This window comes from Anas acuta, chromosome Z (genome assembly GCF_963932015.1).
Source record: "Anas acuta chromosome Z, bAnaAcu1.1, whole genome shotgun sequence".
Taxonomy (NCBI): domain Eukaryota; kingdom Metazoa; phylum Chordata; class Aves; order Anseriformes; family Anatidae; genus Anas; species Anas acuta.
The window spans coordinates 54,554,899-54,571,324 of NC_089017.1; the positions used below are offsets into that span (position 1 = coordinate 54,554,899).

The 16,426-nt window shown below is 45.6% G+C and overlaps 1 protein-coding gene across 1 annotated transcript in view; it reads right to left on the reverse strand.

Annotated features, from left to right (window-relative positions):
- Positions 1-15,901, reverse strand: part of FBXL17 (F-box and leucine rich repeat protein 17) — a 307,609-nt gene extending 291,708 nt beyond the window's left edge. Inside the window, exon 1 of the mRNA XM_068666661.1 lies at positions 14,956-15,901. Within this exon, the coding sequence (XP_068522762.1) occupies positions 14,956-15,753 (798 nt within the window). The 5' untranslated portion in view covers positions 15,754-15,901. The remainder of the gene's footprint in view (positions 1-14,955) is intronic.
- Between the last annotated feature and the right edge of the window lie 525 nt (positions 15,902-16,426).

The window sequence follows — 16,426 nt, forward strand, 5'->3', positions numbered from 1 at the left end:
ACTTTCATCATCTTTGCAGTAGATAGGACAGTTAGTCTCAAAAATCATTAGATTTCTGAAGTAAGTAAAGGATCAGAATATAACACCCAATAACTCAAATAATTTCCTTCATTTTAGGGCCTCCTGGGAATGAGGAGGTCGTTAGACATTTCTGAAAGATCTGACAGTGATAACATGGAAAAGTCAAACTCACCAACTTCTGCAGTTGCTTGCAAGATTCACCATTTACAATGTTTTCTTCTACCTCTAAAAAAGTCAGTCTCTTATGTAGGACTCCTTGCCATCCTTTAGGAGTCTGCGTGAACCCTATCCCCCTGAAAACCTGTGCTTCATCATCACCAGAGTGAATAAGGGTTTCCCATCAGGGCATCAGTTGAACATAGGAGACAAATGTGGGTGAAACAATGCCTGTTTCCTCCCTTCGGTTCTTTGCATCGGTGACTCTGAGCAGAAAGCAAGGAGAGGGCTGTGATCAGCATCCAAAAAATACCATAATCTCTGGTCAAGCTGGGAAAGAGCACTAAACAGAAAGACTTGGCATCTGATATTCCTATTGCAACAGTGCAGTTTTAGCCATTAGAAAAAGAAAACTCAGTCTGATGATTCTCTGCAACTCCAAGCTACTAAAGCAGTAGGGAACTTGAGTTCCTACTGTCAGCAGGAAACAGAAGACCAAACCTTTTAAGTTACAAAAATCTCTGAAGAGAACAAGGCAACATGATCCATGCTATGTTTGGACAAACATCAGACTAACTGTAGCTAATACTCAGAAGGGATGCTGAGGCTGGCAGTGTAAGTTACTTTAAACTAGCCAATTCCTGCTACAGTGGGAAATAAATATGCTCAATTCTGAAAATATCACCTTTACTTTGAGAAACGAGAGCACAAAGTACTTAAAACAAGAACACAGCAAACACAGAACTGGAAAGGCTGTTGCTAATCCAGCTGTCAATATAAGTAAGAAAGCCTTTTTCTTTTTCTTCAAACTGCCACCCTACCAAAAGCTGGAAGTCCACACCAAATCACAGACCTACTGCTAAGTCCAGCACGAGACAGCAGTAGCAATGCAAAAACAAAAACGACACCAGCTTGATTCAGTACTTGGCATGGACAGTGCTTCTGCACAAACAATATTATTTGGGGAAAAAAAATAAAAATAAAAAACACACAAACATCTGAAAGCATTCGAGGTCATGTTGTAGTCAACACAGTATGTATCTCCAGCTGCAAAGAGGAGCAGGGAGTCTGCAGGTGTTGCAAATTGGCTTATTAGAGAAACAGTAATGAGAGGGAGCCACTAGAGGGAAAAGCCGGTGCTGACAAAGTTGTGGCACTCCAAGTTCCGGAAGGGAAAGGCGAAGGCCCACAAGAAGTTACACAAACCATAGGTGTTCAAGGACCAGGCCTTGCTGCTGTATTTTTTATTTTTAGCCTGCAGCAGCTAGAGAAGCGCCAGCTATAAAAGGATTCTGAATAATGCCGTGTAAAGCAGCAATTCCCCCTCAGAGCTCACGGTAGTTAAAAGAAGATGTACTGAATTATACTAAATAGAATTTAGTAGCAAATCCTACATGTACTCCAGTTTGATTGCACATCGCTGTTCCTTTAAGGGATCACCTTATCTGCTGGCTAAAATGCTCTACTACTGCATGAAATGCTACAACTCTCTCCAATGATACCTTCATCACCCTTTAATTCAGTTTCATTCCCTAGATACACACAGATACTGTGGCAGCTTAATTGTCCTGAATTTTAAATTGTTTTCTAATTCCTAAATCTGTGTAAATACAGCAGAAAGCCAAAACCTTCTCTATTCCAAGCCTGTTCACTCAATTCCTGCCCGTGACAGATAACTTTTGGCAGCCAGTGGGTCCACAAGTCTAATTCCTGAAAATTGTGCTCCACCATGTCCTCCTGCACACCCAACGTGCACATGCTTCCTCTCAGCTCCGTGCCTGATCCCTCCAGGTAAGTGCCAGACTGAAATGTCCTTCAGCATTCTTGAAAAAAAATACAAGCTTAATGATCTGGATGCATTTTACATTTGTTTTTCTATGGGCAAGGGTCAGGGTTGGAGGATGCACAGTTCTACAAAACAAACAAAAAAAACAACCCAGCTCCTGCTCTGCTCTCTCATCTCGCTTCTTTCCATTTCAGTTCCTAAAACGGATGATGCCAGTGCCTTCTGCTTCACCCCTTCACATGATAACTGCAATTAGTGGGCTTTTCTTCCCTCTCAATGGGCACAAAGGGCTTTCTGGGCCTCTAGGCCACGTCCTATTTAAGGATCAACACCCATTCAGCATCGATGGCCTTATCATATCTTCCAGACATAGTTCTTTAATGTCAAGCTCTTGCTCAGAAATAAGTGTTCACACAGACTAATTAATGACCACAGTGAAAAGAAAATTCAAAAATGCAATACTCGGAGCAGCAAAAGTCATCCAGCAGATAGAGCTGGCTCTCAGACCACATTCGATCTGCTGAACTCAAGCTGTCCAATTTTATTTCCCTGATAGGTGCAACCATACGTGGGTTTTTCTCCTGTATGGGATTTGTAAGCAAGTCATTTTTACCTTCAAGCAACAGAGCACAACTAATTGCACAGCACCATCTTCAGTGTGCCCACACACAGCTGTGACAACCCGTAATTCTGGATCAGATGGTAGTTCAACTCATTTATAGCCAGCCAAATTAAATCCCTGCACGACACACTTCAGCCTGATCAAGTTTTTGTTCTGTTTTTGCCAACTTTCTGGAATAAATGTTCTGTAGGACAATGGATGGGAAACGGATGAAGACACGAGGCTCCCTTTTTGCGTGAAAGGTTGAACCTGATGACCTTTTAAGGTCCTTTCCAACCTGAGCTGCTCTACAATTCTGTAATTCTAAGCTGCTTTAGACTAGGGTCCAACCAGAAAAAAACAGAAATAAAACTTTTTGTGTAATTGTCTCCTTTACTACTGAGTCCCTATGTGATGGATTTTAGACAAAAATCCTAACACTTCCCTACTGTTTCTCCATCGAGTGTATGATAGATGTTTCAGTCTGTGCATCCAAAAAGGACTCCTTTAAACTTTTTGTGCTAAACATTTGCATTTCAGCAGGAACAGGAAAAGAGGCGACAACAAACAAACACCAACAAAACAATAAGCCCCCACAGCTATAAATATATTTTCATAAAATGTTAAAAATTTAGATACCGTAAGTCCATGTATTAAACCTAATTCATTGTTGTTTTTTTTTTTTCTGTAATTTATCTGTAAATGTCATAAACTTGGCTTTAATTCAAGTTTCCCAGAAACAAAAACTCACTTCATTGAGCTTTTCTGTCTAAGAAATCAATCAAGTGCATCAAAGTGCACTTCTAATCAAAGAAAAAGCATGAATAATAAAACCACAGAGTCATTAACGTTACTAGGTAAAAAAGCATAATGCCAGAAACTTTAACTTGTTTTTTGACACGGTATCCTCAGCACCAAGTTTTCCAAACTTATGACTTCATACAACACAAATCAAATACACATGAGTAGAGCTTAAGTATTTTAACTTATCAAAGGGGATCTTACTTCTAAAATAAATTATTTAAAAAATAAATAAATCAAGTGGTTACTATTATTGAGTGCATAGAGCTAAGAAGCTTTTGCCTCATGAACAGAAATAAGAAAGTTTAGTTGAGGACGAATACCATTTTTAAAGATTCTTCAAACTTTAAGAACTACAGTTTTATGAACATGGGTAGACAGAGTATAGACCATAGGTTCCAGGACAGAAATAGATTATAAAAGGTGAATTCATGCACCCCCTGTTTCTGTCCATTTTTCTCCTTTGAAAGATCTTTCAATCTAACTAGCTAGAGGAGTAACGATTTCTGTAAATTAAGCTTTCTTTTCTCAGCAGAAATCTGTATCCAAGATGAACAGATACCTGTGCAATTGTTTCCATTGTATTGTTCAAATAGAACTGTTTTGAAGCTAAAGTTTTCATGGTATTAACAAGAACTGTATATACAGAGAATATTAAAATGTAAACTCAAACGTTTTATGCTACTATTCATCACAGTGCCTAATGAACTTGGAAAATTAATTCTTGGAAAACTGCCCATTTTTTTCGTCGGCTGGGTGCAAGTATTTTGAGCAATTAATTGAAGCTTAATTATCAAAAAACAACTCCAAAATACCCTTTAATAAAAGTAATATGCTTAGAACATGACTTTTTACTATGAACTGTTAAACACAGTAGTTGTTAATTACAGGCATGCTGAAGTTAAGCTTCCGGTGGTTTTATATTTATGAGAGGTTGTTCCACTCTATTTCAGCAAACTAATGAATCATCTATCAACAGAAGATAAACAAAGGGCAGAGCAGTATTTGCGCAGTTTTTAAGAGGTTTCATCATTTATCCACACATAATCTCAATGGGATAAAAAGAAACACAAATGTCTCATGAGCACCTGAGTACACGAAGGAGATGTATGAACTCAAGGGACACATCTCTGAAAGGAGTACCTTCCATCTTGGCACAGCCATTAAGGAAACGGTGTTAAAAACGTGACGGTGCCACTTTTTTCACAACATAAGCAACATTCTTATGGTAAGCTGCCACTGCTAGGAACGGTTTAGTTGTCTACCTCACCTGGGTGCCTGCTGCACTGAATATAGCGGCTACATCCAGAGAAAGTAGCTGATCCTGAGGAAGGGTTTGCAACGTTAGGTTGGTGTCTGGTTAGCCAGCTGAATCAGCTCAGTCTGCAATTACACAATTACCCTACAGAGCAGAAAGGAAGCAGCAGGAACATGCAGCTAGAGGTTACAAAGTGATAGACGCTGCTCTTAGCAGCCGCTCGCTAACAGACTGGCCTAGTTGCAATGCAAAACTCAACTTCAGTTTCTGTCCCTACAAAGTTAACAGGAGGCACTGATACCGTACCTTTCATATTAATGTAAAGAAAGGGTGCCGACTGATAAACAAATCATCTTTACTTGAAAGAGCTGATAGTCTTAATCCTAGCTACCCACGCTGTCCTCACTAAAAGAGGCCTGTGCTGCTTGTGAATCACCACAACAGTTTAAGATGGAGATGATGAAACATGCCAAAAATCTGTTAAAGAACAAACACAGACACTTCTGAACAAGAGAAATGGATAAATGCATAGGAAATGAAAACACCTTGCAATCACTTTACTTTGTATTCAAACGGTGCACAACTTGCAAGATTATTACCCCTCTCCGAAATACATATGGACTTATTCAGGGATGTAGAGCAATCCTACAAACACCTAAACATTATTAGGAAAAGTTTTACTGGGTGTGCTAGGCCCCATGGCAAGGGTGAGTGTCAAGGCACCTGCCCTCAGGACTTCCTGACTGTCAGGAAACTGCCCTCAGTAACTTCATCCCAAGACTTCTCTCCCCCATCACACAAGTACTTAAGGTGAAAACCTACATGCTTACATGAAATCCAACTTTTAACACATGGCAAGGCAACTATTTGCTTTTACAGTTCTGCAACAAATCACAGGATGTAACCAAGACATCTTTCAGAACTGTCCTATTGACAATAACATCCACAGTATCTTGGCTTGTACTAGCATACCTTTCTTTTTCTAAATATGCCCTTCCCACGCACTTCTGTAAGTTCAGCAAGTCACACAGCAACAGCACAGTGCGGTTAAAGCTGGTTCACTTCCCTACTGCAGTCACAGAGTCACAGCGAGCTTCATGAAAACAAATCAATGGCACCGGGTTGGACATGGCTAAAGAATAAGAAGCTAATCAGACTAGTTAAGATTGAAAGAGCATTTACCTCTCTGCATCAACCGCAAAGTTGCTAAAACCTTTTCCATTCTTCTCAATACTTGAAACAAGTTCTAGACAGCACAAACTGACGGGAACACTAGCTTAAGAGGGAAAAAAAGACAGCACTGCTACAGTGACTCTGAACGTGTGGATGAAGTCCAATCTGAGTAATGTATTTTGATCGCTCTCTGTGTCTTCTGACCAGGATAAAAAAAGTACCAAACTACTAAAATATGTATATCCATTTTTTCAGGTAATTTTTTTTTTAAACCAAAGATCCTAGCTCTGGTCTGTCTGGTGACTTTTGAACCCTGATACCTTTCTTTTTTAAAATAAAAAATGAACCCTCCTCGTATCACTCAGATAATCTTAAATGCAGTGCTAGTAATTTAGTATCAACATTATCAAAAGCAAACATGCAATCTTAGTAAAGCAAGGAAAGAATGTGGGGAAAAGAGTCAAAATGGGAAAAAAAATTGAAAAGTTGAGTAAAAATTCAAGAAAAGGAACAGTAGTGCTCCAAATAACAATGATGTATTTATGAAAACCTTACACTAAATGAAATACACACACATCTTCCATTCACTGCACATTACCTCTAAGCTAAAATCGATGTCTATGCTGCAAGCAAAGCAGAAACTGTTCATGATTTCTCAAAAAAGAAAGTAGTAAATTGATAGAGAAGATGTCAAAAAGGTCAACTACTCATTCTAAAAGCTCCTTTCCTCGTTGTGGAGCAAACTCGAGTACACCTAGATCATCCCTGATAAGGCCATCCCACTTGTTCAAAAGGAATAAATAAATAAAAATCCCAGCACCTTACACGTCCTCAAAGACAGGAAACAAGCTTTGCCAAAACTAACTGTTCTCACAGTGTGTCATTTTCCAAGTATCTCACCAAAGTTTCCCTCACATCAAAATAAACATATCATTTCTTGTTACACGACAAAGAACAGGAACACAGTAAAGCTTCTTATTGATTTTCTCACAACAGCAGAGCGTGTGCCAGTCTCCCCTTAGAACAGAAGTGTTGTTCAGTTTCAACAGTATCTTCAAGCTGTCATCAACGGCCACGTTTCCAGTCTCTAGGTCTCCTTTGATTCCTCTCCAATTTGTGGGCTTTCCACGCAGACCCCTGCGCTTTATGCAGTACTCCACCAGAGGCCTTACAAGCTCCAGGCAGATGAGAAAAGCTCTCCTTTGTGCTCCATGCAGACAGTTCCTGTTAATGCAGCTCTGCTAAAGGAGGACGTGTTCCCTCCGCCTGCCTTGGGTGCTGCAGCAGCAGCGCACAGGGTGCGTGTGCCTTTCAGTCCTGCAGGCTGAGTGGGGCGGAAACAAATGCCATGGATACAGCAGGACCCAGGACCCAGAAAAAGTATTACAGGTGATTAGAAGTATATGTGGAGATAAGATCCAGCATGGACAAATGTCTGTCAGTTGCTAGATACTTTATTTACTCTGGATGAAGAAAAAATACCTTAATTTTGCAAAAGAACAGAGAGTGGGCTGCAGCCCAGGACGATGGAACCACAAGGCCAGAACAAGAACTATATGGGAATTACCAGACACAGGCTGGGACCGACGCACCTAGAACTCGTAAAAATAGGTTAATAACCGCAACAGAGGCAGCAAAATGAATGGTAAATTGGACAAAGGTAAAATATTGTCAGCGAGAGCCAGAGGAACATCCCTCTGCTTTTCTAACTAGGTTAGAGAAACAACTGCAAGTGTTTGGGGAAATAAATCCTGCAGCCAAACACAACAGGCCCTTGGTTGTCTCATTATTTGTAGACCAAGCAGCCCCAGGTATCAAGGAACATTTTACTAAGCACTTCCCAGTATAGAAAGGTAAATCAATGGCAGAACTAACGAGCATAGCCCCATTGGTGAGTAATGGAAGAGATAAGTAGAAAGATAGAAGAGGAAGCAGCAGAAGGAAGAGGCAAGTTTTCTGGCAGCAGCCTTACTTAGCAGGGATTTTACAGGGAGGCAAAGGAATGACAGAAATCAGGGGTGCAGAAATCAGCACAGAGATTGATTTAACATGAGACTGCTGCAGTTACTGCAAGCTAGCAGGAGACTAGAGAAGAGAAAGCCCAGCCATCCCGAGAAGGGGATGCAGACCACAATTTAGGGAAGCCAAGCGCTAAGGGCAATAAGGTGAGGAAGCTATGCAAAGACAGATACCACACACACAGGCCTCAGTGGAAACTGAAACAGAAATACACCTCCCAGGCAGATCCACGGAACTAGTATTAGACATAAAATTGGAAATAAGGCTTATCCCTATTTAGTTCACAGCAGCCTGCTCTCCGCCCCCCCAGCAGTCTCCAATGTAACAGGACAAGTAAATGTAGCATGTATAGCAGAAAAGTAGAGACATGTTTCAAAGACAGAAGATGTGACAGTGCGAATAGGCCCACTATCAGTAGATCATTTATTTTGTTATTAGAAGAATCAGTGCCTGCAAACTTAATAAGATGGGACTTACTGGACTTACTGTATAAAGTATGAGCACAATTGCTATGTGCCCCTGAAGGTATAACTTTAAAACTTCCCACAGGAAAAACGTTCCAGGAGTGATGTTTGCAGGACAGTAGAAAATAAACAAAATCCCTCAGGAGCTGAAAGATGTACTGAGATCTTTGTGGGCACGGAGCTTGCTGGAGGTGGGACAATTACTCAGTAACCCCAGTTAAATTGGAATCCAAGGGAAGGAAACCTCCCTCCATAAAGCAATACCTGTTGCCACAAGAGGCTAGAGGGAATACCGCTGATGACTGAAGAGTTTCTGAAGAAAGAAACTTTAACCCCTTGTGAATCTCCTTGTAATGCACCAATATTATCAGTAAAGAAGTCCAAACCTGACTCAGAGGGAAAGCTGGTTTTTAGATTTGTGCGGGACCTAAGGGCAATTAATAAATAGGTAGTAATACCCACCCAGTAGTCTCTGATCCATTAACTGTAATAGCCTCATAGTAACCAGCAGATGTGAAATATTTCTCTGTAACTGATTTATATGCAGCTTTCTTTAGTGCTCCAGTACATAAGGATTCTCAGTATATATTTGCCTTCACTTGAGAGGGGCAACAACTAACATGGACTGCATTACCACAAGGATTTGCAGGATCAACTACAACATTTTCAAAGACTTTAGTTACAGACATGCAGAGTATTCCATTATCAATTAACCCTGTGCAGACTCAGCATGCTGTTGATTTGCTAATTGCTAGTTCAAAAAGGGAAAATTGTGTAAAGGATAGAAGGGCTTTACTAGTTGCTTTAGCTGAAAGAGGCCACCAAGTTCCCCAAGCTAAATTACTATTTTGTAAAGAAGTGGAACACACAGGATATGCATTATCTGAAAGAGGCAGAAAAACATCTTCAGAGTGAATAATATACATTCAGCATATGTTTAAACCTATAAAAAAAGAAACAGATCAGAGCATTTTTAGGCGCTGCAGGATTTTGCAGACCCTGGTTATCAGTCCTTTACAAAATAGCTGCACCATTGGCGGCCTGTGCAAAACCAGACACCGAAGAAGCATTGTAACAGACTTCAGATTCTGACAAAGTATTTGTAACATTGAAGAAAGCTTTGATGACAGCACCCACATTTGGGATACTGAACTACTGTAAGCCATTCCATTCATGTCTGCATGAAAGGACACAAGTGGCCTATGGGGTCTTGGCTGGAATGCACCCAGTGGGTTACTGTTCAGCCCAGTTATTAAATGCATGCAGGGATGTGTTAGAGTAATAGCCTCAGCTGCACTGATTTTCAATACAATTATCAGAAGATTGTGTTAGGACAACCATTGGTTGTAAACACCTCACATGAGGTTAAACAAGGCCCAGTGCAAAGTCCTGCATTTGGGCTGGGGCAATCCCAAGCACAAATACAGGCTGGGTGGAGAATGGATTGAGAGCAGTCCCGAGGAGAAGGACCTGGGAGTGCTGAGGGGTGCTGTCAGGGCTGCAAAACTGCACTGCAATGTACACTTGCAGCCCAGAAATCCTGGGCTGCACCAGAAGCAGCATGGCCAGCAGGGTGAGATTGTCCCCCTCTGCTCTGCTCTTGTGAGACCCCCCTGGAGCCCTGTGGCCAGCTCTGGGGCACCCAGAACAAGGACATGGACCTGTTGGAGTGAGTCCAGAGGAGGCCTATGAAGATAATCAGAGGGCTGGAGCACCTCTGCTATGAAGTCAGAGTGAGTGAGCTGGGGATGTTCAGCCTGGAGAAGAGAAGGCTCCAGGGAGACCTTACAGCGGCCTTCCTGTGCCTAAAGGGGCCTACAGGAAAGCTGGAAAGAGACTCTTTGTCAGGGGGTATGGTGATAGGACAACAGGGAATGGTATTAAACTAAAATAAGGTGGATTTAAATTGGATATAAGGAAAATATTCTTCACTCAGAGGGCAGTGAGGTGCTGGCACAGGCTGCCCAGAGAAGCTGTGGATGCCCCATCCCTGGAGGTGCTCAAGGCCAGGCTGGATGGGGCTTTGGGCAACCTGCTCTAGCGGGAGGTGTCCCTGCCATGGCAGGGGTTTGGAATTAGATGGTCTTTAAGGTCCCTTCCAACCCAAACCGTTCTCTAAGTCGAACTGAAGCTAACTGGATGTGCATCACAAGTGTTGAGTTTTCAAAGACTCCAGAAGTACCGACTGCTGCTGCCAACAGCAAAGAACACCCCCTTGAGAAGATGAAACACCTTGCGCCCAGCTACCTTGTTACAGTTACCAGATGAAGGGGAACTACATCGTGGCTGTGTAGAGGTCACCCAAAAATCAAGAGAAGGTAAGCGCAGCCCTTACAGATATACCCCTGCCAACTCCAGGCTTGACTCCTTTTGTAGCTGGATCATCTTATGATCTGGAAGGGAGGAGAGTAAAAAGGTATGACATCGTAACTAGGAACACAGTACTAAGAGCAGAGAGCCTCCCTCTCACAAACACAGAGCTCACGCAGCTGAGCTGACAGCCCTGACAGAAGCCCGAGGGGAAGCATGACAGAAGAAAGTTGTGGTGGTTTCACCCGGCCGGCAGCTCAGCACCACGCAGCCATTCGCTCACCCTCCCTCCTCCCTCTCTGGGATGGGGGAGAGAAATGGGAAAGTAAAGCCTGTGAGCTGAGATAAAGACACTTTATTATGACAGGAAAATAATAATAATAATAATAATAATAATAATAATAATAATAATAATAATAATAATAATAATAATAATAATAATAATAATAATAATAATAATAATAATAATGGTAATAGTACTACTACTAATAATGTGTACAAAACAAGTGATGCACAATCCAATTGCTCACCACCCACAGACTGATGCCCAGCCTAACCGCAAGCAGTCCGCCCACCCCGGCTAGCCACCCCTATATATTGTTTAGCATGACGTCAGATGGTATGGAATACCCCCTTGGCTAGTTTGGGTCACCTGTCCTAGGTCTGTTCCCTCCCAGCTTCTGTTGCACCCCCAGCCTGCCCGTTGGCAGGACAGAGCAAGAAACTGAGATGTTCTTGGCTTGCTGTAAGCACTGCTCTGCAACAATTAAAGCATCGGGGTGTTATCAGCACTCTTCTCATCCTAAACCAAAACATAGCATTCTACCAGCTACCAGGAAGAAAATAAACTCTGTCCTAACTGAAACCAGGACAAAAGTGAACATCTACAGAGATCTGAAATACACTTCTGTCATCTGCCGTGCTATAGGACATTGCGGGAGCAAAAGTGGCACCCAAACAGTGAACGTTGAACAGATTAAGATTTTGTTAGAAGCTACTAATCTCCCAGAAGAGATTAGTGGCAGCACAGGCTGAAGAAACAGCTGTCCCCACCTGGAAGACAGATGTAAGCATGGTACAGTTCCTATTAAAAGAAGTAATGGCTGGGTTTGGAGCCCCAGAAGAGATTGATTCAGATCACAAGAGCCATTACAGAGGTCAGGTTTTAAAAAGGTGATATGAAACATTAGGCATCACCCAGCTATTGCATCACTCTGTTCACCCCCAACAGTCAGGTAAAAATGAATGAATGAATCAGTGCTTGAAAAACAGGATATATAAATCTCGGTTCAGAAACCAATCTGAAGTGGACAGATGCCCTATCTATCGCTTTAATGCATGTAAGGTGGAGGCCAAAGCAGATAGGATTAATGCCAGCTGAGGTATTATTTGGGATAAATTTGTAGATTCCAAATACTTAAGTAGCCACACAGACTAGCTTCTTGGAAGGGGATAAGAGGTTAACTCCATACTTGTCGGAAATGTGTACTTACACAAAATCCTCCCAATGCCAAGCTCAGCTACAGCAACCAGTGTCTTTAGAAGGGAAAATGCACCCTTATGCACCAGGTAGTGATGTATAAATGAAAAGAAAAATCAGCTAAGCCCAAGGTGGGATGTGCCTATTTTGGTATTGTTCACTTCCTTTTCTGCTGTGCACATAAAAGGAAAAAACACTTGGATACATCATCCTCATGTAAAATTGTTAGGACTGAAGAAGTCAAAACTATTTGCATCCATTGAAAATTATATGAAAAAATGACAATCACATGGTCCAAGATAAGTAAAATATACTTGTCATTAATTGTAGTAAACACAAGCCTAATTATATTACTGGTGGTGCTATTTTTGATTCTTAATCATTGTTAAGGATGAAGACAGAGGGAAAGATGAATGCTACTCATTACTGGAACAGATAAAAACATATATAACATTCCAGTTTGGTGTGAGCTGAGATGGACTGTAAGAACAAATACAGAATAATGACTGAATCGGGTTAAGAAAAAAAAAGCAACAAACAACTATTACTCTATAATCAAGAACTGACAAAGTGTGTAAAATCCTGTTTGAAGATGGGAAATTCAATTCAAAATTGCTAACTGAGCAAAAAGAAGTTTTTACAAAACATTACTGCTATGATATCTTCATAAAAAAGTCACCCAATGTCACTGAAACGTTACATTTAGTGACACACCCTGCTGTAATTTTATTGATTTAAATGTTCTTGCTGTTTCTATGGACTGTTTGCTTGCCCATGAAAACTCAGACTGCATTTTTGAGTGAAGTATGATACGCTGCGATATTGAAGAAGGTACAGGCAGGGGTGGCCAGAAGAGGAGACGGTGAGGAAGGTGCCTGCTGCTCTGCCCTGACCTAAGTTGCCTGTCCGTGCTGTTCTCCTGGCAGCCAGGCACCGATCACTTTGCCTCTGCCCAGAGCTGCGAGCACTGGCCTGAGCACTCTCATGGGATGCACCAGGAGCAGCAAACTGATTATGTGACAAAAACACCCAAAGTCCGGTTTTGAGAAAACTTCAGCGAAGAGCAACAACTCGGGGAGATGTAACAGAGGGGGGAGGCAACAGAAGGCTGCACCTGTCCCATGCCAGGAGCCCCGCTCTGCATGGAAGGGAGAGGAGATGGCCCAGGGGCCAGCACTGCTGTGGGGGCACGACCAGACACGTCTGCACAGTGTTTTATTGCAAACTGCACATAATGTACTGCAAGCTGCCGTGCGGGGGCTGTCTCCTCATTTCACTAATGGAGGAGGGGTATCATGATCATCACCAAACTTTAGTAAAACTCTGTGAATGTACTGCTGGGTCCTGTTTCCTCCCTGGTGGGGAACGTCCCGAGTTACCTCTGTGACACAGTCCTGAAGCTGTCACTGCTTGTCCTTGTATTAAGTTTTTTTTTTCCTCCACTGACTATTATGAAAAGGTTATTAAGACTTTGTGTGTATTTCTCTCCCATCACCCCATAATAAAGCAGGATCTTTGGAGAAGGGTTTATATTTAGGACACAGTACCTGTACCAAAACCCAGCAGGTGTTAAGGCCTTTAGGCCCCTGTATAACCCAGTTATCAAGAAGGCTCTTCAGAAACCTGCAGTTACAAGTCCCATAACAGAACAGGACGACGAGGAAGCACCTAAAACAAAAACAGCAACCACCATACACACACAAATCTAGCTGAGGACTTAAGGGCAACTAAAAAAATATCTTTAAAATTACAGGTAAAGAATTTATTACTTACTGCTAGTATTAAAGGCAAGCTTATTCAAAAACCCTGCAGAAGGAGCTAGGCTACAGAGACTAAAGAGACTCAGCTACTGGGAGGTGGGGGACAGGTAGGAAAGGAACAAGTCAAAAAAACTTGGAAGTACAGATACCAAGGAGGTACTGTTTCAGTGCAAAGTAGAAAGCCATCCGGAAAAGAATTTAGTCCACAGGTGAGAGGGGCATGATATGCCCTTACTATTAAAAGAGCTGGTTTATGACAGAGTTAGACTACAATTTTTGAGAACATGAAACTGAAAAGTGCTGAAGTAACTACAGAAGAAAAGTCATACCACTAACGTGAAAAAGTGTTTAAGGTGCACCAGCGGATTTCAAATCTTAATGCAGAGTAACATCAGCGATAACATGGTCTGAAATTAATAGTGGCCAACAGACGGCCTGTTTATTTTAGTAAAACCACACGGCCAACTTCCAGGCGTGCAATCAGAGAAGAGATTAATTCAGATATGACAGTCCATGATTTTTATGTAGGTGCCAAAGGTAATTTGAGTAGTGAATCTATAAAACACGGCGCGCCCTTACAAGGCAGGCGACCCGTGTCAATATATGCGCCCCAAAAAATAAAATAACGTGCACGACAGAGAGCAGACGGCCCGTGTTTGACAGCAGCAGGGTGCGAGCTGGGGAGCTGCCTCCTACGCCGGGGTTGCAGAAGGAGCAGCGCAGACCTGGGCACGGCCAGGACGCCTGCCCTGCCTCGCAGCATCGCACCCTGCTCGCCCTGCGGCCGTCTGCCCCCGGGGTGACCCGCTCAGGGCCCCGAGCTCAGCCCCCCGGCACGCAGAGACACACTGGCAGCACTGCAGGGGGCATCACGGACCCAGCCTCGGCCAGGGCTGCCTTCTCACCGCAGGTTTAGGCGAAGAGGACCTGGTGACGGGACCAGCAGCGCGGCTTAAAAACGCAAAGTTACTCGCCAAGAGCGCAGTGAGAGAGGGCAGGGGGTGGGACACGAGGGAAGAGCGGGGCTTGAAGACACCAAGTAGGAGGCTGCCAAGGAAGGCGGCTGGAGGGCACCCGGCGCCCTGGGGGCTATGGGGCCGCCCCCCGCCCCGTCCCCGCGACCCACCTTGAGCAGGATGGAGGGCGGCAGCTGGTTGATGTCGGGGGCGGCCGGCGGCTCCCGGCTGCCGTCGGCGGGGTGCTCCTGCGGCTCCGGGCAGCCCGCCGGGCCGCTCCGCTCCTTCTCCTTCTCCGGATCCCTCTCGCCCTCGGCCGGGGGCTGCGGGGCGGGCTGCCCCCCGGCCGCGCCGTCCGCGGGCAGGGCGCGGGGCTGCGGCTGGGGCTGGGGCTGGGGCTGGGGCTGGGGCTCTCCGGCCGGGCACTGGCAGGCGGCGGCCTCGCTCTCGCTCTCGGTCTCGGTGTCGGCGGCGGCGGCGTTGTTGCAGCGCGGCTGCTTGCAGGGCGGGCAGGCGGGCAGGCCGGCGGCCCCCTTGCGCTTGCACACCATGTCGGGGAGCGCCTGGGCGGGCGGCCCGGCCGGCCCCAGGAGGCCCCGCAGCGGCGAGGGCAGCAGGCCCGAGAGCAGCAGGCGCTGGCGGCGGCCCCGCGGCTGCCAGGCGGCGGGCGGCAGGCGGAGCAGCAGCAGGCGGCGGCGGCGGTGCCCGGCGGGCGGCGCGGGGTGGGCGGCGGGCGGGCTGGCGCCGTGCACCACGAAGCAGAGCATGCAGGGGCCCCGCAGGAAGCAGCTGCGGCTCCGCGCCGCCACCTTCCTCCCCCGACAGCAGCAGCGGCGGCGGCGGCGGCGGCGGCGGTGGTGGCGGCAGCAGCGGCGGTGCTGGCGGTGCTGGCGCTGCTGGTGCTGGGCGGCGGGGGCGGCGCTGTCCCGGCTCCGGCTGGTGGCCCCCTTGGCGAGCAGGTGGCCCATATAGGAGGCGGCGGCGGAAAGGGCCCGCGGGGCTCACGGGCGGGGGGCGGCGGGCGCTGTCATGCTGCCGGCGGCAGGTGGCGGCGCCGCGGGGACGGCGGGGACGGTTCCGGGACGCGGAGCCGGCAGCGAGAAGGAGGGGACGGGGAGGGAGGGACCGGGAGGCACCGGGAGGCTTCCGCTGCCGCTGCCGGGGCACGGGCGCCGGCGGCCGGCGGGGGCGCTGCGAGCACGGAGCCCGCCGGAAAGCTGGGGAGGAGCCGGGGGGCGGCGCCGAAAGCACGGGGATTGGGGGCAAAAGCGGCCGGGGGGGCGGCTGAGAGGGGCTCCGGGGGGCTGCGAGGGGCTGAGAGGGGCTCCGGGGGGCTGCGGTGCGCTGGGGCCGGCCCCCAGGCGCCGAGGGTTTCGCTGTAATAAGAGTGTTTTGGGGTAAAAGCGGAGGAAGGGAGTGTTGTGGCTGAGGTAGGAACGCGCTGAGAGGCATCAGGGTAAATCGCAGCGCGCTCTGACAAAAATTTGGCGAGTGCTGAGTGCTTTCCTCCCTCAGATTGCAGTATTTTCCTATGAGCAAAGACAACGCTGAAAGAACAAGAAGAGCCAAAGTCAAGCCATCAGACTGAGCAGCGTTCAGGATAAATGCTCTGGTGTCAAATACTCCAAATAAATCTCATCA